Source organism: Bos mutus, chromosome 14 (assembly GCF_027580195.1).
Source record: "Bos mutus isolate GX-2022 chromosome 14, NWIPB_WYAK_1.1, whole genome shotgun sequence".
NCBI lineage: Eukaryota > Metazoa > Chordata > Mammalia > Artiodactyla > Bovidae > Bos > Bos mutus.
Window position 1 is genome coordinate 69,451,345 of NC_091630.1, and position 25,749 is coordinate 69,477,093.

The window sequence follows — 25,749 nt, forward strand, 5'->3', positions numbered from 1 at the left end:
AAGCCTGTGGTGCCAGCACCCCCTGCTCAGGCCTGGCTAGAGCCTCTAAGTGCTTTAGCAGACACAGGGCCTGGCCCAAAGGTGTGGCCCTGGAAAAGTGTGTTTGGCAGCAACCCTGAGACATGGTTCTCCTGGTCCCAGACCCTTCTGTCCCCTCACCTCCTCCCTGGCCCGATCTGTGGCTCTGCCTCTCAAGTGCTCTGTAGCTGTGTACCCTGCTCTGTATGCTACCCCAAAGCCTGGTCCCCCCCGCCCATGAGGACTGGGCAAGTTTGCACAAGGGATTTATCAGGCCCAGGACACCAGCAGTGGTGGGGTGTTGCTATTAGAACCCCCAGACCCGAGGGAAGCCATGAAAGCACAGGGACACACTTTGTATCACTTTACTCAAGATTTTTCTCGGGCAGCAGCAGCACTCCCCCTGCCCAGTCCGCCCCCAATTATACCCTTAGAGGGCTGAAAATCTGGAGCAGACAGTGGATGTGCGGCTCTCACTGAGGTGCTGAGAGAAGGGATGGGTGATGGGTGCTCTGGAGGAGGAAGCCTGGGGCTGAGATGATGTTGGGGTGCTACATTGCTACCTCCATTATCAGATTCTTCATATTTCATCTGGCTTCCTCTGGACTCCCATGTCACTTCTTCAAGTCCTGTTCGTTTCCAGGGCTCTAGCTGAGAGGTTCTTGTGTCCCCTAGCCCAGTTCAGTTATTGAGAGGTCTTTTTCTCCAACAGGTCTAAGGCACCGCTTTTCCTCCACTGTCCCTTCCTTGCTTCCAGGATAAAGCCCAGCTCTTGGTTTGGCGTTCAAGGTTCCTCACGTCCTGACTACTCATCGGTGACTGTACATACCCCACAGAGCGGGCCCCACCCTCCTAAACCACCACCTCAACTGTTCCCACCTTGGCGCATGCTCTCCCCCAGTAATGCCCCTGCTTTGTCGAGTGAACTCGGACCCTTCCTTAAAAGATCAGCCTAATCAGACGACCTCCCTCCTGGTAAACTTGTGACTACTTGCGCTTCTCGCCCCGGCAGGCCCTCCCTTTGCCAGCAGGCCATCACTGCCCCCTGCCCACGCGGCGGTCCGCAACCTCCTCAGTAGCTCTGGGCAAGCCCCGCCCCCGCGCGGCGGTTTCCGGTCCTGGGGCGCTCAGGCCGGAAGTTTCGCGTTGCCATGGCAAGGGCCGGGCGCGGGCCCGCCCCCGTGGCGCCGGGAGGAGCGCGGGGCAGACGGACCCGCGGACCGGCTCCGATCGGCTGCGAAGTGGCTGCTGGCGCGAGGCGGAAGGTGAGGAGCGGACTTCCGGGGCCTGCAGGCTGGCGGGTAGACCGGGAGGCTGGGATCCTGGCGGGAGGCCGCCCAGGCCTCGCTCCGCGCGGGTGTTGAGGGTCGGGAAGGCTCCAGGAGTGGCGGCCGTCAAGGCCGGGCCGGGGCGCTGTTCGCGGCTGAGCCGAATGCGGGGTTATTTTCAGCCGTGTAACCTGTTGGCCAGGTAGGCAGCACCGGAGTTACCTCCGTTTCAGCTGAGGACATTCGGGCCTGCAGAGAAGGTACTTGCCAGGCTTCGTGTGTGCTTTGGACCGAGGCCAGAGGAAAAACCTGAACCTTCTGTGCCAAATTCTTTAACTTCCAGGGATTCTAGTGACCTCCTTGTGGGGATCCTGGGCTCCAGCCCACCGATGGGTGTCCGGGCTGGAATAGCCATCGCTGTGCGGCGAGCGCCGGCCCCCGCGGCTTCGGAGGCGCACGGGCCTGGGCGGGAAGGTTCACGCCGGCGGAGCCCCTCCCTGTCCTGCAGTGGAGGCTGAGGCTACTGTGGGGTTAGTTTCCGTGGGTGCGGAGGCGTTCCAGGTGTCGGGGAGCGGGAGCCAGGGCCGAGCTCTGGCTAGCCCTTCCCAGAACTCTGGGCCTTCCTTTCTCTACCCCGTCCTTAGCTTGGGGGTGGAGTGGGGGCCCGCACTGCTCTTCTCAGCCCCTCTGCTCCCCGGGATGCTCCCTAGCGATGCTGGGGGCTCTCCCTGGGAGAGCTGTGAAGGAAGGACTTCTGTGTCCCTGGCTGGCCTCCTGGCTTACTTCAGGGGCAGCCAGAGTCGCCTTATGGGCGGATGGCTCCCTGAGGGATCCTCGACCGTGCTGGCCCCGCGATCCTTGCCAGGGGGGCGTGTGGCGCTCTGAGCACCCAGCTCCCTGCCTGCCTCCGCTGTGCCGGTGACTTTTGCTTAGAGCTGGGATGGAGCAGCATCAGCAGGCCTATCTTTCCTTCCTTGTGGGCTCTCCGCGGACCTGCCCTGGCTTCATTCCTCACCTGCCTGGATTCTGCTCTCCCAGAAGGTTCCTGGGCTGGCAGGCGCCCAGCAAGAGGCCCTGGTACCTGTGGGCTCCACGTTGGTGTCTGTGTTCTAGGGATTTCTGAATCTCACTGCGTTCAGCTTTGGAACTTCAGTCTCAGATGAGCCTGTGGTGACCCAGCACAGCACCTGCACCCCAAGAGTTCCCCACTCCAGTGCCTCTGTCCCGGTCCACCTGTTAGCCAAAGCAAGATGTCTGGGTGGTAGTGTCTTCTCTCAGACTTGCTCCTCAGTTGCCTAGATCCTGGCTGTGCTGTCCATCTCTCGTACCAGCAGCCTGCACCTCCTTCTGGGATGGGAGCCTTTGCTCCTGGCCACTCTTCTGGGCTCCGACTCAGCACTTTGACTCCACCCTTCTCACCATAGGCAGAGTGATGGGTCCGAAATGCAGATCTGATCCTTGTCCCTCCTGAACATCCTTCCTCAGAGACTGCAGGACGACATGCCTGTCTTTGCACACTGGCCCCCCTCCTCTGTCCCCGCCCCACTCCTGAGCACCTTGCCATGTGTGTCGGGCCTCCACCCTCCTGAACCCCTGCAGTAGTGGTGGAGGAGGCGAGGAGGGGAGAGAGTGAGCCTCTGCCTCCCTTTCCAAGCTCTGTGTCTGCCAGCACATCAGACTGAGAAAAAAGGACAGAGGGACAGTCAAGTCTAATTCCACAGACGCCTGGGATGGCGGTCTGGGGAGGAGGAGGCTCTCGGCTGCTGGGCCCCGTGCTGGCTGTGTGGTGAGGCCCGATGGCAGACAGCGAGTCTGGGCTGCGTGCTTCCTGGGCGGCTGTGACAGACATAGATTGCCGGGACTGCCTGAGACCTTGGTCATTCTTTGATCTGATCACTGCTGTTGGGTGGCTTTTGTGTGGGGTGCTTTGTAAGACTCACCCCCACCCACCCCCAGAACCTCCTCCTGTTTTGGAAGGACAAGCAGGTGAGCCCTGGGAGCCTCCAGGACTCAGGTGAAGCTCCTGCAGACCCTTCTTACCGTCTGGGAGGTCTGGATGGCCCTTCTGCACTAGCAGGGCACGTGGCCAGCCTCGCCGTGGCCACAGGCTTCCTGCGTTTGCTCCGGGTTGCACTCAGGGCGCGTGGGCACTATATGTGTCACCATCGCAGGCTCTGCATCCCAGTGCCAAGCCCAGCCCTGGCACAGCTGCACTCACAGCTGAGTGACAGTTCATCCACCCAGCGGCTCAGTCCTGGGCTGGGCTTCACCTGCGTCTGCTTCCACGCCGTCCCTCAGTGTCGGGAACCCATCAGCTCCTGCGGTCATGGGTACTTCCTGCAGGTCAGGCCCGGGGCTCAGGGAAGAAAACAGTGACTAGTGCAACGATGGAAGCGGGGTGAAGACGCAGCAGAGTGATGGGTTGACTTCAGGGGACCTGAGGAGGCAACGTTTAAGCTGGGATCTGAGCTGCAGGAAGGAAGGAGCTATGCTGAGATCTTGTGAAGAACTTTCCAGACAGAAGGCATAGCTGACAGAAAGGGGCACGACGATGAGGTGGCAGATCGGGGTCGGCAGAGCTTTTTTGTGAAGGGCCAGAGAGTCAGTGTTTCAGGCTTTGCAGCCCACGTGATCCCTGTGGCAGCTATTATGCCGTTTTGTGGAAGGGCAGCCACAGACAATATGCGAGTGAATGTGCTCTGTTTCCACAAAACTTTACTGACAGACCCTGAAACTTGAATTTCACGTAATACTCATGTGTCACCAAATATTCTTTTTCTTTTAATGTCTTTGCCAATCATTAAGGTCAAAACCATTTTCAGCTCATGGGCCATACCAAAACAGACAGTGGGTCAGTTTGCCAGCCCCTGTGCCAGACACCAAAGAGTGCTGTGTCTTAGTTCATTGAATCCTCATAAGAACCTTATAAAGAAGGTACTATTATTCCATTTACAGATGAGAAAACTGATTTCCTCAGAGGTCAATAAACTTGACCAGTGCCCTCAGCTCCTGGCACTTTAAACCCAGAGTGTGGTTCCCGAGCTCAGCTTCCAGCCTCTGTGGTATGGAGCCGAGGTCCCTGAGGTGCAGGAAGCAGGCCAGTGCTGAGTGGGTAGTGGAGAGGTGTGGGAGGAGACAAGGCCAGGAGGGGCCCGATCACCAGAGTTAGAGGCCAGGGGAAGACTTAGGTTGTATACTTATATTTTTTTACACCCAACTTTATTGAGGTGTAGTTTACATATAATAAAAGGCACCTATATAAAATAATTTGGTGGGTTTTGATAGATGTATGCTCCTTGTAAACGCCACCACAATCCAGACACAGAGCATCTCCCTCATCCCTGAAAGTCCCTTTCCCTGCACTCAGTCCACGGTCCTCCCTGCCCCAGGCAACCACTGATCTGCTTTTGTTATTATAGATTCATTGTCCCTGTTTTCTTTTCCTAGAATTTCACATAAGTGGACGGATACAGGATGAACACTTTTGTGTCTTACTTCCTTTCGCCAGACAGAACGTTTTGGAAATTCAGATTGCTGCATGTCTCCATAGTTCATTGTTTTTCTTGCTGGGGGGTTTGGTATTCCATTGTATAGGTACACTGTTTACTCCATACACACACCTGTTAATGGACATTTCGGTTCCTTCCAGTTTTTGGCTATTGTGAATAAAACTGCTGTGAATATTCATGTTTACCAGTCTTTGTATGGACATACACTTCATTTCTCTTGGGTTGAGATGACAGAAATGATGGTTGAAGTGCGTACTTGTATTTCACTCTATACAAAAAATGCCAAAACTATTTTCTAAAATGGGAAGTCATATCACATTCCCAATCGTTCTGTCTTTTAGTCATTCTTCGGAAGTTGAGCCCTTCATGTGAGTGTTGATGGCTTGTTGTGCCTTGAGTTGGCATTTCCTAATGATGAATGGTGTTGCACACCTTTTCATTTGCCTGCTCAGCCATTTGTATATCTTATTTTGTGACGTGTCCAGATCTTTTACCCATAAAAAATGGGTTGTCTCATCAAGCTTTAAGAATTCCTTGGATGTTTAGGGTGCTAGTCCTTTGCCAGATACAAGTATTGAAAAAATGTCCTCAGTCTCTGGCTTGGCTTTTAATTTTGTCACCAGTGTCTTAAACAGGCAGATACTTATAATTTTGATGAAGTTCAGTTTGTCATTTTTTCTTTATGGTTTATGCTTTCTTTAATGGTCAAGAGGTCAGGGGTCATTGTTTTCCTTGGATATCTGGGCATTCCAACACCATTTTGAAAGGGCACCCTCTCCCCATTGTGTTGCCTTAACTCCATTGCTGACAGTATGTGTGGGTGGACTTCTGGATTCTCTATTCATTGATCTTATTGCTCATATCCTGCAGATTTGATTATATTAGCTTTAAAATAAGTCTTGAGGTCAAGTATAAGTAGTTTTCCAACTTGGTTTTTCTTTTTCAAATCATTTTGGCTCTTCAAGATATGATGTTGCTGCTGCTGCTGCTAAGTCGCTTCAGTCGTGTCCGACTCTTAGCAACCCCATGGACTGCATCCCACCAGGCTCCTCTGTCCATGGGATTTTCCAGGCAGGAGTACTGGAGTGGGGTGCCATTGCCTTCTCCGAAGATATGATGTAGTTCTATGTAAATTTGAAAATTGGTTTGTCAGTTTCTCAAAAAGAGCTTACTGGCATTTTGATTGGGCTTATACAGAAGCTAGGGATCTGTTAGGAGAAGAATTGACATTGTAAGAATGTAGAACATGGTACACATTTCTCCATTTATGTAGGTCTCTGTATTAATTATCTATTGCTGTATATGAAATTATCCTTAAACATTATGACTTAAAACAATGAAGTTTTGTTCTCTCACAGCTGCCGTGGGTCAGGAATTGTACAGTGGTTTGGCTGGGTGGTTCAGGTTGCAGGTCTAGCCCGCCGTGGGGATGCTCCACCAGGCGGCTCCCTGAGGGCGGGCCAGGCTCTTGGCCCCGCCCTTCCGGCCTCTGGGCAGCCTCACCCCCAGGCCCCGGGTCCAGGAGAGAGCCCGCAAGCTGCACTGCCCTCCAGGACCTGGTCCGGAGCTGGTACCTCCTGGTTTCAGGCTTTGTTTCCTTTTGTTCCTTAGAAGTAATTAACTGAGTCCAAGTGAAGTGACTGATTAACTGTGTTCAAGCCGTATCGAGGGGAAGGAGACCAGGCTCTGCCCCCAGCAGCCAGCGTCAGCGTCTGTTCCGTTTGGAGACGCTAATTTTGCAAATGATATATTTCACATTTTACATGTTCCAATCCTTTGTTACTAGTTCACAGACATAAACTTGATTTTGGCGTACTGTCCTTTGTATCCTGCAACCTTGCTAAATATATTCATTTGTTCGAGTAGCCCCATTATAGATTTCTAAGGATTTTCTACAAATCTTTCTATGTGCCTCCTGCATCTAAGGAGTTATCTTCCTTTCCACCTGTCTGCTCTTTATTTCGTGCCTCCGTGCGCTGCCTGGGGGTTGCAGTGTTGAGTAGGAGGGGCAGGAGTTGATGCTTTTACCTTGTTCTCAGTCTGGTTCCAGACTGAGGGATTTTCCTTTTATTCCTAGTTTCCTAGGGTTTTTTTTTTTTTTAATCATGAATGGAAAAAAAATAAAAATAAAAACAAAAATCATGAATGGATACTGAATTTTTCCAAGTCTTTTTCTGCTTCTATTGATTTGCTTGTTTATTTTAAATAGCAAACTATGGAGTTTCTTTGTGGGAAGGTTTTTAATTAGAAATTTAATTCCTTTAATAGTTATAGGGCTGTTCAGGTTTTCTATTTCTTCTTGACCCCATTTTGATAATTTGTTTCATTCAAATAATTTACCCATTTATCTAAGTCAAACATGGGAATTTTTAAAAAATATATATATAAAGGGCCAAATAGTAAATATTTTAGGCTTTTCAGGCCATATGGTCTCTGTTGTGATTGCTCAGTTCTTTGTGTAACACACAACAGCCACAGACAATACGTGAACAAATGAGGATGGTTTTTTCTAATAAAACTTTATTTACAAAAGAGATGGTAAGCTGATTTGGTCCATAGGTGTAGTTTGTTGATCCCTGAATTAAGTTTATGATTATAAATTGTTCAGAACGTTCCCATTTAGTTGTCTGTAGGATCTGTAGTGATAGCCTGTATTTCTTTTACAGTTTTGGTCATTTTTGTCTGCATTTCTTGATCAGTTTAGTGAGAGTCTTATTGATTTTATGAATATTTTCAAAGGAACAACTTTTAGTTTCAGTATTCTCTTCTTTTCTGTTTTCTTTCTTTTTTTTTTTTTTTGGTTCACAAGGCATGCGGGATCTTAGTTCCTTGACCAGGGGTTGAATCTGTGGCCTCTGCAGTGGAAGCATGGTGTCCCAACCACTGGACCGCCAGGCAATTCCCCATTTTCTGTTTCATTATTTTTTGTTCTTATTATGAATTCCCTTCACTTACTTTGGGTTGAGTTTTCTCTTTTTTTTGTAGCTTCTTACTAAGTTGGAAGCTTTGGTCATTGATTTGACCATCCTTGTTATTTATGCATTCAGAATTAGAAGTTTTCTTCTAAACCCTGCTTTGTTTTATTTACTTATCTTTGGTTGCTCTGGGTCTTTCTTGCTGAGCGGGGGCTATTTTCTAGTTGTGGTGTGTGGGCTTCAGGAGTTGCAGCTTGAGGGTTCCAGCGCACAGGCGCAGTAGTCATGGCTTACAGGCTTACTTGCCCCCTGGCATGTGGGATCTTCCTGGACTAGGGACCAAACCTGTGTCCTCTGCATTGGCAGGTGGATTCTTCCACTAAGGAAGTGCTAAACCCTGCTTTAAATGCATCTATTGTATTTGATGTGTTTTCATTTTCATTCAGTTCAAAGTATCTTCTACTTTCCATTTTGATTCCTTCCTTAGACTGTAGGTTATTTAGAAGTACGCTTTAAAGTTTCCAAATATTTGGGAATTTTTCCAGATATTTTTATGTTATTGAGTTCTAGATTAATTCCATTGTGGTCAGTGAAAATTCTCTATATGCTTTCATTCCGTGTAAACTCACTGAATCTGTGTTGCGTTCCAGCATGTGGTCTGTTTACTTGAATAATACATTTGCAGTGTTGTGCAGCTATCATCACTCTCAATTTCCAGAACTTTTGAATGACCTGAAACAGAAACTGTCCATTCAACACTATTTCCTTACACCACTTGCCCCAGCCCCTGCTTTCTATGCCTGAATTTACCTATTATATAAAAGGAAATCATACATGTGTCCTTTTATTTGATACATTTCTGACATGTGTCAGGATTTTGTTCCTTTGTATGGCTGAATATTCCATTGTGTTTGTATATGTTGGGGAAGGTGATGGCACCCCACTCCAGTACTCTTGCCTGGAAAATCCCATGGACGGAGGAGCCTGGTAGGCTGCAGTCCATGGGGTCGTGAAGAAGTGGACCTGACTGAGTGACTTCACTTTCACTTTTCACTTTCATACATTGGAGAAGGAAATGGCAACCCACTCCAGTGTTCTTGCCTGGAGAATCCCAGGGACGGCAGAGCCTGGTGGGCTGCCATCTATGGGGTCGCGCAGAGTCGGACATGACTGAAGCGACTTAGCAGCAGCAGCAGCAGCAGCATGTACCACATCTTATTTCCTCATCTGTCCATTGGCATTGGGCACTGGAGTTGTTTCTGCTTTGTAGCAATTGTGAACAGTTTTTCTGTGAACATTGGTGTGCAAATAGCTGAGTCCCGGCCTCCAGTTCTTCTGTTTGTACACCCGGAAGTGGAGCACGCCTTTGGTTTCACACTGCATGGTCGGCAGAGTGATGTTTTACTCTGCACGCTAGTGCACTGCCCTGTGGCACAGAAGCTGGAGACATGTCAGTCTTTCTGTTTGCAGAGCCAGACACCGTGCACCGGCTGTCCCCTCACGGGACCTGTAGATGAGCAGTCAGGCTTACAGGGTCAGGCACTGTTTCCGGTCTGCTGGAGAGTCTCTGGCCTCAGGCCGCTCCAGACACCTCTCCGTGCGCAGTGGCATGTCTCCCCCCGGCCCCCGTCCGCGGGGCTCCCACCATTCTTCCCTCTCACATCAGGCACCTGTAAACCGATCGTTAGCTTTCCCGGGTTCGTGGGGACACGTGTGTGCTCCCATGGCCATCCAGAGCCTGTGCACCCCTTCTTCTCAGGCTGAGCATCCAGTCAGAGAGCAGACCCAGGGTTCCAGTGCAGCCCTCTCCAAAGCCCACTTCCAGTATTCTGGTTTGGACACTGCTGAATTGACAGGCCTTCGTTTCCAGACCACACGGGAATCATGAGGCTGGCATGGCTGTGGGCAGTGGGGCTTCGAGCCTGGAGCCTGGCCGCTGGGAAGGTGTGGTGCTCAGGCCTCTGGAAGCTGTCCTTTCTCCTCTTAGCTAAGAGAGGGCTGGGCTTTTCCCCCTCTGTTCTGTGTGGCTTGTGGGATCTTAGTTCCCCAACCAGGGATGGAATCCAGGCCCTCAGCAGTGAGAGTGGCCAGGGCTGGCGTCTATCCTTGGTTCTCAAAGACTCTTTTGACATGCAGATACCTCCAGTTGCCTAACTTCTTTCATTTGGCCATCTAGACTTCTCACACCTTGCTGTGAGTTGGTCTTTAGATTTACTTAGACGGAAAGGCAATGGAGGAGGGAGCTTTGGGGCTCCCCTGGTTTCTGGTGAGGGACCCTTCCAATTTTCCAGCCCCACAACACTGCTGCTGAGCTTGCAGCCTCTTCCTCACATGGTCCAAATGGCCTCCAGTGCATGCTCTGGCCCCGGGCCAAGGCAGCTGCCAGCATCACGTGTACACATGTGCCAGCATCCTGGGTTCATCGTCCCTCACAGGATGGAGGCTGGGCAGCTGTAGCTAAGCCAAAGGAAATGTCACATTTGTAGGTCACAGCTTTGAAAGGGCTTCACTTTCCTGTGGTTCTACTGCTGAGGGGAGTCTGAGAAAGGACTCAGATCTCATGGGTGGGTCAGAAGGGCAGCTGAGGCCAGAAGGAGTGCAGGACTGTGCGCCCCCAGCAAGAAAGAGGGCTGGGGAGCTAGAGAGGAGACTCATTACAAAGCCACAGTGGGTAAGATATTGTAGGGACCGGTGGGACAGAGTCAGAAGTCTTGATGGGCTCACATGTATGTTGTCGTTCTGTCGTTTAGTCGTGTCCGACTCTTTGCGACCCTATGAACTGCAGCACGCCAGGCTTCCCTGTCCTTTACTGTCTCCCAGAGTTTGCTCAAATTCATGTCCATTGAATCACATATGTGTATAGGAATTTAATTTGTTACCAAAGCGGCACTGCAGAACAACATGGAGAGAAGCAACTTTTAAATAATGGTGTTGGGACAATTGGATATAAATATAGAACAAAAAGGGGCTTCCCTGATGGCTCAGACAGTAAAGAATCTGCCTGCAATGCAGGAGACCTGGGTTCAGTCCCTGAGTCAGGAAGATCCCCTGGAGCAGGGAAGGGCAATCCACTCCAGTATTCTTGCTGGAGAACCCCACAGACAGAGGAGCCTGGTGGCCTACAGCCCATGGGGTTGCAAAGAGTCAGACACGACAGACTGACTAACGCTTTATCACTTTATCAATTTCAAAAATGAAATTGGAGCCTGTCCTAGTTATATATTGATGCCCAACAAATTGCCCCCAAATACAGCACTTCTCTCCCATATCTCAGGCTTGACTGGGGGGAAGAGTCTATTTCCGGGTGGCTGGCTTCCCCCAGAGTGAGTAGCCTGGAGGAGCACAGGGGTGCAGTCAGGGCGCCTTGCACACTCTGACCATGGTGGGCATTGAGCAAGTGCGGAAGTGCCACCACCCACACTTTAAGTGGGAGGGACTAGGTCTACCTTTTGAAGGGAGGAGTGTCACTTACTTTGCAGGCATATTTTACAACTCCACAGATTCCCTTCTTCACACCAGACACAAACATTAGCTCCAGGTGGACTGCAGACCTAAATGTGATGCAGATTAGCCTCCTTTTAGAAGATAATATAGGAGACTTGTTTTCAGAAAGATGTCTCATCTCATTAATACTCAGACAACTGCAAACTGACCACTGCGCAAAGAGTGACACAAAGAATAAAACCACCTGGACTGTTTCCCCATCGCTGTTGGGAGTAGAAACTGGTACAGCTTTGGAGAGCAGTGGTAGTGTCTGTTGACTCATGTCATAGCCTGTGGTTGGCGGCTGCACACCAGTGTCAGTGGACAGGGTGTTCACAGGCCCACACCCATCAGAGTGTGCCCTGGGCTGTGCAGACAGGCTCCTAGTGCGCTGTTACTCAGCCAAAGGCAGAAAGCCTGGAGCTGCACACTTTGGAGTGGGTGGATCCCACACAGTGGGGGTGAGGCAGCCTAGAGCACGGGGCACGGCTCCATCTGGAACTCCGGCACGTCAGCACCAGATTGAGCTCAGGAGGAGCATGGGGGGTGTTGGTGTGGAGAAAAGCGAGGTGGTGGTCACTACGTGGAGGTGTGTAGGAGGACTTTGAGCTGCTTGGCGCCATCCTGATGGGGTGGAGTTCATATCAGTTTGCATCTCCATTATTAGTGCATTGTGATTTTTGCATTTTCAGGACTGTATTACTGATTTAAAACAGCCAGTTATTTTATCAGGGAAATGGATTTATTTCAGAGGAGCAAACAACTGCAAATCAGGACCTGTAGCCCATGGGGAACCACAGGCAAGTGCAGAGAACAAAGGAGAGGAAACTTACAGAGGAGAAGGGGAGTGTGAGGGGCTGTGATGAACGGAGAGCCCTTTGGAGGAAACTGGGTGTGGTGGCTTCTCATTGGCTGCGCTGTTGCCAGGTGGGGAGAAAATCTGCTTTCCTCCTGCCAGGTTGTGTTGTGGTAACCTTGCCCCTGTGGGGTCTGCAATTGAAGGGAAGTGACAGAGTGTGAGAGTGTTCCCTTCTGGCCTCCAGACTCCATCTTATTTCTTTTGTTTTATTTTATATATCTTTTTGGCCTCGCCCGATGACTTGTGGGATCTTAGTTCCCCAACCAGGGATTGAGCCTGGGCCCCATGCAGTGGAAGTGTGGAGTCCTAAGCACTGGGGAGATCCCCTGCCTTGATTTTTAAATGAGGTTTCTGTTTATTCATTTTCACAGTATCACACTTCACAATATAAAGATTTTAAGAGGGCACCCCAATACCCTGCGGGAGGCTGTGTGGAAAAGCCCATCTCGGGCACAGGGACCCCCGTCCCTGCAGGCCCGATAGTGGGGTGGTGGGCAGGGCCACTGAGGGCCGGGCTGGGAGCCGGCCCAGCCCGGGATTCGATGGGATGGCTGAACCGCACGGACCTCACAGGGTCAGCAGGGCTTTAGGACCATTTCAGGCGAGGGGTGACTGGGTTGAGGCTTGCGTTTTCAATGCCCCGGGGCTGAGTGTGGAGAGAGCTGGACCTCAGACTAGGAGCAAGGCAGCAGGCAGTGGCCCGTGAGGTGCAGGCCCAGAGGGGCTGGGGCAGGAGCGGGCTGGAGGGAGCGGCCTGGGCTGTGCCCTGGCTTCACCTTCAGCGTGGTCAGCGCCCCTCCTGGAGGGGAGGGCCAGCCATGCCCTGCGCCTCCCTGCACCCGCCCACCTGCCCCCGAGTCCTCAGACCTGCCAGGTGTCTTTCTCTGGGCCTCTGTGGCCACACTTCACTTGGCCTGGGTGCTCCTTCTTTCCTGGAGGTGGGCACCGGGTGGCTGTGGGGGTCGCCCCGCCCGTCCCTCGGAGGTCCGCCTGGGAGGAGCGGCGGCTGTGGTGCTGTGGGTGGTGGTTGTGGAGTGAAGGGGCAGGCGCAGCGGGAGGCACTGGCCCCCGCGGCCCGGCTCCGCCGCGGTGTCCATCACCGTTTGCTCCCTGGTCTCCAGTCTGTCTCCTCCGCAGGTCCTCCGCAGGACAGAACACTGCGGTTTTGCCGAGACCTGTCTCATTCATCGAGAGGGCTGTGCTTTCGGCGTCAGGCCTCCGTGGTCCCGGCTTCACCCGTCACGTGTGGACACAGCTTGGGGCGGGGGTGAGGTGGGCGTCTCCTCGCGCCTCGCGGCTGGCCCGCCGCGCTCAGTGAGCCTCTGCTCTGCTGCACTGTCGTAGCCGAGTGCCTGCTTCTGGACTCCCTGGTGCCCCCTCGCTCTGTGTATCTAATTACTTCATGTCTTCCTTTTTTACGGTTTTACTGACAAGTCTTGCCCTTTGGCGTTCCCTGTTAAATGGAGAATTAGTGTGAGTTTCAAATAGCACTAGTGAGATTTTAACAGGGATTGCATTGAGCCTTGGGTGAATTTGGGGAGAAAAGGCACCGTTATGGTTCAGAGGCTTTTGACCCTACGTGTGGTCTGTCCCTTTTGGTTCTTCTCTTGGGAACTTTCAGAAGTTTCAGTGGTCTTCTGTGTGGACGTCTTGCACATCTTTTATTAGATTTATTCATACACATTGATGCTCTTGGACATAAATAGCGTCGTTACAGCTTTATCTTCTAACTGTTGCTGGCATTTACAAATATAATTTGTTGTTGTCCATTAGCCTAGTATCTATCACTATTGCTGTGTTCTCATATTCTCATAGTTTTTTAGGAATTTGCAGGTTTTTATCATATATAATGTGTCATTCTCAAATATTGAGTTTTTCCCTACCCTTCCTGTTCTTTTATATGTGTGTGTGTGTGTGTGTGTATTTTGGCCATAGCATCTGGCTTGTGTGATCTTAGTTCCGCAACCAGTGACTGAAGCTGAGCCCCATCAGTGAAAGCACCGCGTCCTAACCACTGGACCGCTAGGGACGTCCCTCACCCTGCCTATTCTTGCTGCTTTTATTGCTTTTTCTTGCCCTATTGCGTTGGCTAGAACCTTCAGTACAGTATGAATAGAGATAGCGGTAGCAAGCATCCTCGTCTCCTCCAGTGGGATTTGTTGTTTCTTGAATTATGTTGAGATCATCGCTCTGCTGATAGGAAGGGGCTGGAGCAGAGAGCTAGTGCTGGGAGCCCGGGTTCTGGGTCCTCCCCAGGGTGCTGGAGAGCCCTGGGGTTGGGGGGCGTCGAGGCCTGTGAAGGCCCCGTGATGGGCTCCGTGGTTGCTGGCTTTTTCACGGAGGTGGATGTCCTCTTCTGATAGTTTCTGTCTTGTCAGGAAACATGTCAGCAGCTGAATGTGAGGATGAGGAAGAAGGGAATGGAAGGCTTTGGGGCTGTCAAGTCTGAATCTGGTCTTCAGTCAGCAGCTTGGCTGGTACATTCTGACTCAAAGCCATTGTGTTGGGCCAGGCAGGACTTTCCCACAAGCTCAGGGCCTGGGAGCCTGTGAGGCTGGGGCTCTAGGGTGCTGCGGTCAGGAGTAAGCTGGGAGAGGGTGGCAGCAGAGAGCCCGGCTGTGGAACTGAAATGCCGGGGTGGGGTTGGGGGAGTTCCCGGAGGTGATGGGGTCCAGGGTACCACTGAGCCCGAGGATGAGGTCATCACCGAGGGGCAGGGGCTGAAGGGTGGTCCACAGGGATATCGAGCCTACCAGGAATTTGGACCTGACATGGCAAGGGCTGGGGTGGGTGGTCGGTGCAGCCAATGGACGTGTCAGCCAGGACTCAGGGGCTTGCGGGCTGAAGCAGGAACAGGGGATGGCACTTCCAGGCCTGGGGGCGAGGTGGGGAGAGAAAAAGCAGCCCCCAGAGAAGGCTGGCGGGAAGGGGGAGAGCAAAGACTGAGCTGTGCCTGACTCTGGGGGGGTGTCAGGGTGGGGAGCGGGGCCGCTTCTCTTCTGCAGCCTGCGTGCTGCCTGCCTCTCGTGCCCGGAGAGGCTCTAGGGTGGCAGGGCCCTGCCTCTGGACTGCGGCCGAGTCATGTGAGGAGACCGCTGGTGTGCTGGGCGGGCTGCCTGCAGGGCGGCACCTTGGCTGAGCAGGTCGAAGGCTCTCTACACTTCAGTAGGCACTCAGTAGGTACATTCTCCTGGCTGATGCCCTCAATCTTTGTGATCCAGTCATAGATGCTGTCCATGAGTGGGCAGGGGCCTCTCTGGACTGCCGTATCCTGCTTCCAGCTTGCCTGTACTGATTGAGTACAGGCCCGGTGTTTCCAGTAGGATCCGTGCTCCGTCTCTGTGTGAAGCCGTCCTAACTGATGTGAAGACCACTTTGTCCTGTTCACTGCAAGTGTTTTTACCCAGTCGACCGTCTGTATTTTAATTTTACAGGCTTTGTTTTGTTTTCACAGTGTGGACATAAAAAAAATCTAGCAGGATGGGATTTGTTAATTTCCCTTTTGGTTTCTGGGTTTTGTGTCAGGCTAGAAAGGCCCAGCCCTTACTGGGGTCACGCGGATGGTCCGGGCCTCCTGCGGTTGTCCCTCCACACGGCTGTGTCTGCGGTGCGTGCTGCCCCCATGCCTCCTGCAGACCCCTCCCCAGCCCTGCGCAGCTCCCCCGTCTGTGCCTCCGCAGACCCCTCCCTTCCGGACCCCCTTTCAGGGGCGTCTGTGGCCCTGCTCACCTTGGATGCTCCCCGTCCCAGTTCTTGGGGGCCTCCCTCCTCCATCTGCCCCTTGCTGGCCCTCCTCCCAGGGCACTCCCCCCGCACCCTTCCCCGGCAGGCGGTCATCCGGGTCCCCGTGTGTCTCCTGCCGGCTCTCATGCATCTGGAAGCCTCTGTGGCTTCCACAGCCTGTTGGGCCTGTTCTGTCCCCGCCCCCCCCCCCCCCAGGCTGACCGGATACCTGACAGCCGTGCTCACACCTGCCCTCCCCAGACAGAGCAGTTAACATTGTTTAGAAGAGACCTGTCCTCACGCGGCTCAGAAGCCAAACAGCAGGAGTGGCCCCGAGCTCTCGGCGCCCGCGGTCCCTGCAGCACCCCCAGGCCTGTGGCTGATTCAGGTTTACAGGCGTATTCACAGCGAAGCTCTGTCTCACGTACAGATTGTGAGTCCCTGGTTCTTCACTGAACACTGTTTCTTGGTGACCTTTTCATGGTAGTGTATAGGTAGCTCCCTCATACACCCCTCAGGGCCTCGTGTCATGACCCTGAGGTAGACGAGGAAGGCTTAAGAGCTGCGGCGGCGGCAGGCCTGACACGCATGCTGCGGGTCTAGCCTCTGGAGCCTTCCAGAGCAGGCCTGCTGGGGGCTGCCCTGCACGCATGTTGTGATGATGGCGCCCTTGGCAGCACCCCCAGATCACGGAAGGCGAGCAGGCCTTCCATGCTTGCCACGCCAGCGTGGGCGCCCCTGCCCGCCGCCATCCCGCTCGGCCCAGCCCCTGCCTTCAGCCGCTCATGGCTCCGCTGTCTGTCCCCGCATGGCTGGTGCCACCCGCCCCCGGGCCCGCCAGGTGGACCCATCACGGGGCCAGCACAGAGCCCGGGCACCACGCTCTCCTCCTCGTGGAGCCCAGCCTGTGCCTGCACAGAGGCCCATGCCCCTCACCCCACCCAAGGCCCCCCAGAGCTGCGTGGCCAGACAAGGGTTAGGAGTCAGGCCCTGCCTTGGGGCCTCGGCCCCTTCCCTGAGCGGCACTGACTCGAGGCCTCCCTCCAGGTTCCAGCTTAGCCTCGGGGACAGACCCGGCGGGCGCGCAGCCGGCGGGGACAAGCGGTGCCCCCGACAGACTCGTGCCCTTGGCAGCTGGCCGTGAGGCGGGGATTGGCGGCATCCCAGGTGAGCTGAGTTGGGGCCAGGAGGCCAGAGCCGGGGTAGGGTCAGGGGAGTCCTGCCTCCCAGTCCCTGCCTGCGACCGGGCGGGGTCAGATCTGTCTCAGGGTTTTGGCCACAGAGCCCTGGCCCCATGACCTGCCCTGCTGAGGGCGCGTTTCTGTGTGACTGCAGCTGGTGCCGCACGCCTCACCCTTCCCAGAGCGAGGAGCACACCTGCCCCACCATTTGCTCTTGTAGATAAAGCCACAGGGACCAGCCCCAGCAGTCAGGATGTGAAGCCCCAGAACCTGTGGGAAGGTGGGCACCCTCCCTCCATACCTTCTCCCTCCCTGCAGGTCACGCCCCCCACAGGTCATGCCACTCCCCGCAGGTCAGGCCCCCCACCCCACCCCCATGGCCCACCCCAGGTCCCAGCGCCCTGGCGCTGGGCTCTTGCTGTGACCTTGATTCTCACACAGATGCTGGGCGTAGGCATGAGGCAGCATGGGGGAGTCTCAGCAGAGCACCAGGGTTCAGGCCTGGCCTCAGTTTCCCAGGTGGAGGGTGGAGACACTGGAGCAGGGTGGCTGTAGGTGTGGAGGGGCCCCCGAGGCACTCAGGCTAGGCGTGGGTCTGTCCATCCTGAGGGCCCAGGGCCACTCCCAACAGACTCAGGCCTTCCCCTGGTGCTGGCTCAGAGGAGGGGGGCAGTCTTCGTGGTCCTTCCAGAAAGCTCCTCCCGCCTCGTCCCACACCCCAGGCGTGGAGCTCAGAACTGGAAAAATCGTGCAGATTATCTCTGTTTGACATTCCAGGGAGGCTTGGGGCAGGATTTGTGGACTGAGGCTGTAGCTGCCCTGCTCAGCCCCCCTCAGCCTGGGTGTGGTGAGGTGTTGCCGGGGCTCTGCCGAGCTGTGCTGGCCTCTGTGGCTCAGTCAGGGGTGAGTCTTCAGCTCCAGGGGGCTGTTCCTGGACTGTGGCTGGGGGAGGTGGCAGAGAGGGCAGAGGCTGGGTGGGGGAGCGGGCAGAGAGCTTAGACTCAGCCCAGGTGGGGCTGAGCACCATGCTGCCCTCCACGGAGATGCTCCCAGGACGGATGCCCACTGCCCGGGGTCCCTGGATGCCAATGGGTCACCTTTCTCTCAGGGGAGGCAGTCCAGAGGCCCAAGGTCACAGAGAGACCGCCCTTAGGCAGCTTCCTGCAAGGAGCACTGCTGAAGGAACCCAGAAGGGACCTGGGGATTCAGGCAGGTGGGCCCCCAGTGTGGGGGTGAGTGCCTGGCTCCAGGGCACACTGCCTGGCGAGGGTGTGGGGGCCGCAGGGAGCAGGTCTCTGTTGAGCCCCCGCCCTTCCTGCCCGCCCTGGGCAGTAGCGATGGGGCAGGGACAAGGCCCAGGCAGAAGGCAGCCGGCCTTGCTCCTTCCTTATGGTCTTGTGGGGCAGGCTGTTCAGGCTGGCTTCCCTGGCAGGCCCCAAGGCCAACTCCAGAGAGATGTATGTCCTACATGTGGGCAGGAGGGGGTGCCCAGTCCCTCCAGGGGAGCATGAGAGACCTGTGAGTGGCCAGCAGGGAGGCAGAAAGCCCTGCCACACCTGGGTCTGGCCGGGGCCTCATGGGTGGGGAGCAGGCAGAGGCAGGACATGGGGCCCCGGGAAACCCAGGCAGGCAGTCTGGGCAGCTCCTGTGCCGGCCCTGCAGTTGGCAGAGCTGGCCAGCAGGGGGTGGGCTGCCCGGAGCAGGGGTGCTACCTGGAGAGCACTTTCCTGGCCTCACTCGTCCCCCATCCTGTCCCCAGGAAGCCTCTGAGGCCAGGCTTGCAGAGGGGATAGTGGAGTGCCAGCCACGTCCAGGGCCAGGCAGACCCAAGAAGCGAGGCTCTGGGTACACTGGGGGTCCCCAGGCTGGAGAGGCCTGACCTGACCTGATCTGGCCCAGGACAGTTTCCTTCCAGAAGGAATGGGCACTCACTAGTACAAGTCTGGTCAAAGGAAGGTTGGTCAGTCTCTAGATGGCCATGAGGTCTGTCCGAGTGGGAAGGGGGACTCCAGGTGGTCAGGCTGAGCTGCACGGGGCACCTTCTAGGTGGAGCCTGGCCACGGCCTCCTGAGCAGTGTCCTGAGACCATGCCCAGTGACCACCCCAGGCATGCTGGGCAGGACAGTCCATGGTGGGGACTGTGGGGCTGTGCTGCAGCCCAGCTGCTTGCCCGGCTGTCTGTCCTGACAGCTCCCAGGTCGGGCAGGCCACTGCGCCCATGTTCACACAAGCAGGGCTTGCATGTAGCCCAGGACAGCTGAGGGGGCATTGAATGGCCTGAACTAGAAAGCCTGGCAAGGAAGAGGCCCAGACTCGAGCGGTGAGCAGCTCATGGCCAGGACAGGCCGTGCCCTCCACCCTCTGCAGCTGAGGAGCAGGGTGGCCTGGGCACCCTCAGGAGTCTGGCAGAGCTGCAGGAGAAAGTGAGCTTGCCTAGCCCAGCCCGAGGGCACACGGGTCAAGGGCCGACGTGGGGCCTTGAGGGGCCACCCGGCCGGAGGCCTGCTGTGAGCAGGCGTGCTGTCCTCCTGCTCTTTACTCTGAGCTGCAGAGAAACGCTGAGTGTGGGGCCAGAATGCGGGCCGTGCAAGGTTCTCTGTGGGCAGGGCGGGGCTCTGGGGGGGCCGGCCTGTCCCTGTCCAGCCCTGACGGCTTCCTGCTTCCTCCTCTCAGGCCGGCAGGAGGGAGTACCTGCGTGTGCAGCTCGGCCACTGGCTACTCCAGAGGGGACCCTTCCTGAAGACACAGTTGCCGGGCCCTGGGTGCCCTGCCTGCCTAGAGAGCATCAGCCCCGGGTGCCGGGGGCCAGGACCCCCGGACTCTGGACACACACCCGCCCAGCCCTCCCTCCTGCTGCACCTCCTCTTAGCACTGACGCCCCGGGGGGCGGTAGGGGAGGAAGGCCTGGCCATGGCTGCCCCTGGACCCCACCTGGTCTCCTAAGACTGGAAGGCAAGGGCTCTCTGGGCTCCCAGGAGTGTGTACCCTGCCCTGCCCTGCCCTGCCCTGCCCCTGTGTAAGGAGCCGGGAGCTGTAGCCTTGTCATCTGGGTGATTAGCTTCAGACCCTGGACTGACGCTGGCCAGGTCCCGCCTGCTTCCTGCAGGGTGTCCTCCTGACCCCACGCGGGAGGGAGGCCCTGCCTATCGAGCGGCCAAGGCGCTCGGGCCCCGGGAGGCGGGCTGCAGGTGCCGTCCCACGCCACCTTTCTGCCTGGGGCCCGTGGCCCTCACACCTGCCTGGGCCTGGTCACAGCGTGAGGCCTCCTGACCCAGCCTTGCCAGGCACAGAGGCCACGAACCTCGGGAGGGGATGCCCCCGAGGGCTCCAATCCAGCCGGCTGCCCCCTGCCTTAGGCCCAGCCTGGCCCCTGTGCTGCCCTGGCCGGTGCCCCCCGCAGCCCCCGCGGCAGGCAGCCCCCGCCATGGCCGAGCACCTGGAACTGCTGGCAGAGATGCCCGTGGTGAGCAGGATGAGCACACAGGAACGGCTCAAGCACGCCCAGAAGCGACGGGCCCAGCAGGTGAAGATGTGGGCCCGGGCTGAGAAGGAGGCGCAGGGCCGGAGGGCCAGCAGCCGGCCGCAGAAACGGGTGCTCTTCCCGCCCAGCGTCACCCTCCTCGAGGCGGCTGCCCGGAATGACCTGGAAGAAGGTGAGTGTGGCTGAAGTCCGGGCCGGGCCAGCAGCCCTGTCCCCACTCCTCACGCAGGCCTCAGGAGCCGCAGCCCCTTGGTAGGAGCCCAGGGCAGCCCGCAGAGGGCCCTGCTGGGCCAGGGGCCAAGGCGGGGTGGACTGGGAGCCGCCATCTTCTCTGCCTCTGGCCAGGGTGCTGGGGGTTGCCCACGATGCCTGCCTGCCTGGGTTCTGAGCCTTCGCCTCCATAAAGGACACATGCCCCACCACCCCCCGGCAGATTAGACCCAGGGTGCAGGGCTGCCCAGCAGGACCCCCTCGATGTCTGCCCTCAGTTCTGCCTCTGACTTCTTCCTTCCCCCTCGGAGCCTTCCTGGAGCACAAGCTGGGCAGGACCACCTTCCTGCCACTGCCCTGTACCCGCTCTCAGTCCCTCTGCCCTCCCAGGGAGGCTCCTGAGGACTCCTTCTGTCTCCCTCCAGGGCGGGGCCTCTGCTGTGGCAGCTCAGGTGCAGAGGGCAAGGAGCGGCAGGGTGTGCCCAGAGCAGGGAAAGGGGGCTGGGCATGGCGGCCGTGGGTCGGCCAGCAAACAGGAGCTGTGGGGCAGGGGGTGCAGCTGGGGAGGGCTGGGCCTGGGTACCCTGGGCCTTCAGTCTTGGCCACCGAGGTGCAGGGAGGGGGCTGCAAGTACCAGTGGAGGGGTGCATGTGAGTGTGAGCGTGTAAGGCTGGGGGGACACGGGACCTGACCAAGAGGTGTCTGAGGGTGCATGCCAGCCCCCAGGCCTGGGGGGCCCTTTCTGGGAGGAGTCAGAAGGCTGGAAGGCCCTAACTGGGAAGGCATTCTGAGGTTGAGGCTGAGGCAGGGGGCTCTTGTCTGTCTATACCCTGCCTGGGGGCCCAGCCCCGAGCCCTCGGCCTGGGCTCTGGGTCCCTCCTGCCTTGTGCTCCTCTGCTGTCCTGGCTACAGCACAGCACGTGACCCAGGTACCCTGGGCAGGGGCCTGAGCAGGACTCACGGGCCTGCAGCCAACTTCCGCTCCCGAGCCCTGACCGCCTCTGTCCTCCCCACAGTCCGCCAGTTCCTCGAGAGCGGGGTCAGCCCTGACCTGGCCAATGAGGATGGCCTGACAGCCCTGCATCAGGTCAGCCCCGCTGGCGGTGGGAGGGGAGGCTGGGGCCATGGTGTGGGCTCAGACACTCAGGCTGCCTGCTCCACAGAGCTGCATCGACGACTTCCGGGAGATGGTGCAGCAGCTCCTGGAAGCTGGGGCCCGGGTCAATGCCCGCGACAGCGAGTGCTGGACACCGTTGCACGCCGCGGCCACCTGTGGCCACCTGCGCCTGGTGGAGCTGCTCATTGCTCGGTAGGGCCCGCTGGGAGTGTGGGCGACCAGAGCGGGCATCTCTATCAGGCCAGGGCAGGCAGGACCTTCCCTGCAGGGGGCAGCTCATGTGGAGACAGCCCAGGTTTCTCCCCTGGGTCTCCGTCTCCACTTGCCCTGGTATGCCCTGCCTGCACCCCAGTGCGCACAGCTGGGGCCTGACATAGGCCACAGTGCTGCCTCCGCAGGGAACTGGCACCCCGCAGGGCAGCATGGCCCTCCGCCTGTGGGAGCTCCCTGAGGGCAGGCTTTGACCTCCCACTCTGGTTGTCTAACCTTCCCAGGGTCTGCACAGAAATGCCACTCTGGTCAGAGTCACAAGGGAGGAATTGGCAAGGGGATACCTGGACACTGGTGGGGCCATTAATGGGGAGGGCAGAGCAGGGCTGGGCTCCTGAACACCTGCCTTGGTGAATGGAGAGGGTGGCCAGCTTCACCAGGATCCAGGAGCCCCCCTCAGCTGGCCTTGCAGGGCGTCGGAGGTGGGTGTGCGGGTGGATGACCATACCCCCGCTCACACACAGATGCCTGGCCGTGGGGAGGGGTGGGTGTGCAGCCCCCAGCCCCACTCCACTCCTCTCCACAGAGGACACCCCGCTCCCTGCAGAGTGCCTGGGACACCCAGAATCTTGGCACCCCTTGGGGCGGGTGGACCCACTGGACGCATTCATGGCAGCCAGGGCCTGGGAGCTCAGAACACCTGACAGTCCAGCAGCACAAGGACAGACACAGGGGCATCCAGCAGGGCTGCCTCTCAGCTCAGCAGAAGCCCGGGCCCCTCGGTCGCAGCCCCACAGTGCACTGCCCGAGGTGGGGGCCTCCCTCCTGACACAAGGGCCCCGTGACCAGCACCCTGTCCATCCTCTCCACAGTGGTGCTGACCTCCTGGCAGTCAACACAGATGGGAACATGCCCTACGACCTGTGTGAGGACGAGCAGACGCTGGACTGCCTGGAGACAGCCATGGCCAGCCGAGGTGAGGGCACCCCCTCCCCCCTGCCCGCGGTGGGGGAGGCTGCTCTGGGAGAGCGAGCCCTGAGTGCCCCGCCCCGCAGGCATCACCCAGGACAGCATCGAGCAGGCCCGGGCCCTGCCGGAGCTGCACATGCTGGAGGACATCCGGAACCTGCTGCAGGCGGGGGCCAACCTTGACGCCCCCCGGGACCATGGGGCCACGCTGGTGAGGACGTGGCACCGGGCTGGGCGGGGGAGGGTGCTCCCCAAGCCGAGCTGGGACTCAGGTGCAGGTGGTGTGCCTGCAGCTACACATCGCCGCGGCCAACGGGTTCAGCGAGGCGGCCGCCCTGCTGCTGGAGCACCAGGCCAGCCTGAGTGCCAAGGACCGCGATGGCTGGGAGCCGCTGCACGCGGCGGCCTACTGGGGCCAGGTGAGTGCCCGTGGATGGCGGGGCTGATGAGCCCGCAGGTTCTGCAGGCCTCAGCAGCCCCGTCACTCTGGCCCACAGGTGCGCCTGGTGGAGCTGCTCGTGGCACATGGGGCTGACCTGAACGGCAAGTCCTTGATGGATGAGACGCCTCTCGGTGAGCCGGGGGCTGCGTCCTCGCGGTGTAGGGGGCGCGTGGCGGGGCCCATGACCCTCCGGCTCCTCCACAGATGTGTGCGGGGACGAGGAGGTGCGCGCCAAGCTGCTGGAGCTGAAGCACAAGCACGATGCCCTCCTGCGTGCCCAGGGCCGCCAGTGCTCCCTGCTGCGCCGCCGCACCTCCAGCGCCGGCAGCCGTGGGTGAGTGCCTGCCCCACCCGCCAGGCCCCCGGGGCCCCACCCCGTGGGCTGGGCCCAGGGCTTTGTCCTCGCTGAGGTCAGCTGGCAGCCCAGGGTGCCAGCCCGGGCAGAGTCCGCAGGGAAGGCGATGTCTTCCCACACCCTCTCTTTGCGCCCCTAGGAAGGTGGTGAGGCGGGTGAGCCTGATCCAGCGCACCAGCCTGTACCGCAGGGAGCACGCCCAGGAGGCCATCGTGTGGCAGCAGCCCCCGCCTGCCAGCCCCGAGCCATCGGAAGAGGATGAGGACCGCCAGACCGACGCAGAGCTCCAGCCGCCACCCCTGGAGGTGAGCCTGGCCCGATCCCACACCCTGGTAGGGCCAGTGACCCTGTCCTCAAACACAAGAGCCACACGCTCGGGGGTCAGCTCCACCCCCACCCTTGTTTCGGCTCCTGGACCACCGTGCTGCCTGGGGCCCCGGGCCAGAGCGCGCCTGCTGATGGCCTCCAGGCCATGCTTCCCCCACAGGAGGAGGACCCCGAAGAGGCCAGGCCGCACAACGGCCGAGTGGGGGGCACCCCAGCACGGCACCTGTACTCCAAGCGGCTGGACCGGAGTGTCTCCTACCAGCTAAGCCCCCTGGAGAGCGCCTCCCCTGACGCCTTGGTGCGTGCCAAGGCCCACCACACCCTGGCAGATCTCAAGCGCCAGCGGGCCGCTGCCAAGCTGCAACGACCCCCAGCTGAGGGGCCCGAGGCTGCTGAGGCTGGCCTGCCTGTGGACACTGAGACCCCCCAGCCGGAGAGTGGCTGTGGGGCGAGTGGAGACCCACCCCTGCTCAAACTCACAGCCCCCTCAGAGGAGGCCCCCGTGGAGAAGAGACCATGCTGCCTGCTCATGTGAGGGGCCGGTGGCTGGGGTGACGAAGGTCCCACTGCCCAGCCCTGCGCTCCTGCTCTGCGTGCCCAGTGCGTGTCCCAGGCCAGGCTGCCAGTCTCCCTGAGGAATAGACCTGGGGCAGAAGCTGTACCTGGGAGACCGCTGGCTGCAGAGACCTAGTGTTGTTCTGTGACTCTCGATAAAGGGCTCTTCTGCCACTGCCTTGTCGTGTGTCTCAGCTGGGCCTCTGTTGCCAGCAGGGAGCGGCTGTGTTGCTGGGCCTGCCCCGTGAGCACCGAGGCCCGTAGCGCACGCTGGGGCTCGCTCAGGGTGCCCAGCCCCGCGTGGGTGTGGGGCACATGCCCGTCAGGCAAGAAGCCTAGCCCTTCTGCACCCTGCCTCCCAGGCTCCTGGAGGCCCCTCTGTAATACTTTGCTTTCTTGAGCGGAAGAAGTAGCTTTGGAAGGACACTCCTTGGGGGGCCAGGGCTGAGGGTGTCCTCGTTGGAGGGCAAGGACCCTGCTTTAGAAGAGGAGAGGGTATTTCCCATAAGGCTCTTGGCCAGAGCCAGCAGGGCAAAGCGGTTCAAGGCTCGTGTCAGAAGCCTCCCTGTCGGGGGTGGGTTCCCCGTTCCTGGCATGCAGCCCCGGGGCCCTGGCTGCCAGCTTCCGCTTGGGCTGGCAAACAGGCTCTGAGCTGGCCAGGCATGATGCGTTAGGGTGACAGGGCTGCTTAGGGGCCTCACTTGGGAGGGCTTGGGCCCTGCCAGCTTGTCTGTCCCCGGCAGGTTGCTTGGCCTGGCCACGAGTGCTAGGTGCCATAGGCTGGGGTCACCCTCTCTGCTGGACACTGACTTACCTGGTCAGCCCAGGGTCCGCGGTCCCACCCTTCCCTGAACATGAGTGGTTGGAGGGATGTCCCCAGCAGAGCGGGGGGTTGCGGGGGCAGGCTGCGGTTAAATTTAGCGTGTGGGCCGGGGCGGCTGCCCAGGGTCCACTCGCCACCACAGCTGCCACTTGGGCCCTGCTGCCAGGGGGCGGGCAGAGGCGGGCTCCGCCTGAGCCTGGGCCCGTATCAGCCAGCGCTCCTGCCTGGGGGCCAGAGAGGCCTGCGCTCTGGGAGGCAGCGGTGGCCGAGGAGCAGGAGGCACGAGGTGAGAGGCCAGCTGCCT

The 25,749-nt window shown here is 58.0% G+C and overlaps 1 protein-coding gene and 1 long non-coding RNA gene across 12 annotated transcripts; one reads left to right on the plus strand and one right to left on the minus strand.

Moving 5' to 3' along the window:
* Window positions 1-1,144: 1,144 nt before the first annotated feature.
* Window positions 1,145-24,796, plus strand: PPP1R16A (protein phosphatase 1 regulatory subunit 16A). 11 transcript variants are annotated; one of them, XM_070382632.1, is made up of 14 exons: window positions 1,145-1,283; window positions 16,823-16,942; window positions 17,111-17,236; window positions 17,734-17,859; window positions 19,630-20,609; window positions 21,664-21,734; window positions 21,811-21,956; window positions 22,847-22,950; window positions 23,030-23,154; window positions 23,237-23,362; window positions 23,441-23,516; window positions 23,590-23,719; window positions 23,880-24,045; window positions 24,228-24,796. In XM_070382632.1, the coding sequence occupies exons 5-14, from the start codon at window positions 20,381-20,383 to the stop codon at window positions 24,600-24,602; spliced, it is 1,548 nt and encodes a 515-aa protein (XP_070238733.1). In that variant the 5' UTR covers window positions 1,145-1,283; window positions 16,823-16,942; window positions 17,111-17,236; window positions 17,734-17,859; window positions 19,630-20,380; the 3' UTR covers window positions 24,603-24,796. The 11 variants fall into 11 exon arrangements, with proteins under 11 accessions (XP_070238733.1, XP_070238731.1, XP_070238730.1 ...); XM_070382630.1 differs by lacking the exon at window positions 17,111-17,236; XM_070382635.1 differs by lacking the exons at window positions 17,111-17,236; window positions 17,734-17,859 and adding an exon at window positions 15,578-15,659 and having other exon boundaries at window positions 1,269-1,283.
* Window positions 10,652-25,744, minus strand: LOC138990721 (uncharacterized). Its single transcript, XR_011466811.1, has 3 exons — window positions 25,437-25,744; window positions 12,920-13,505; window positions 10,652-12,183 (listed from the first exon to the last, which is right to left on the minus strand). It is a non-coding gene; the product is annotated as an uncharacterized lncRNA (long non-coding RNA).
* Window positions 25,745-25,749: the final 5 nt, after the last annotated feature.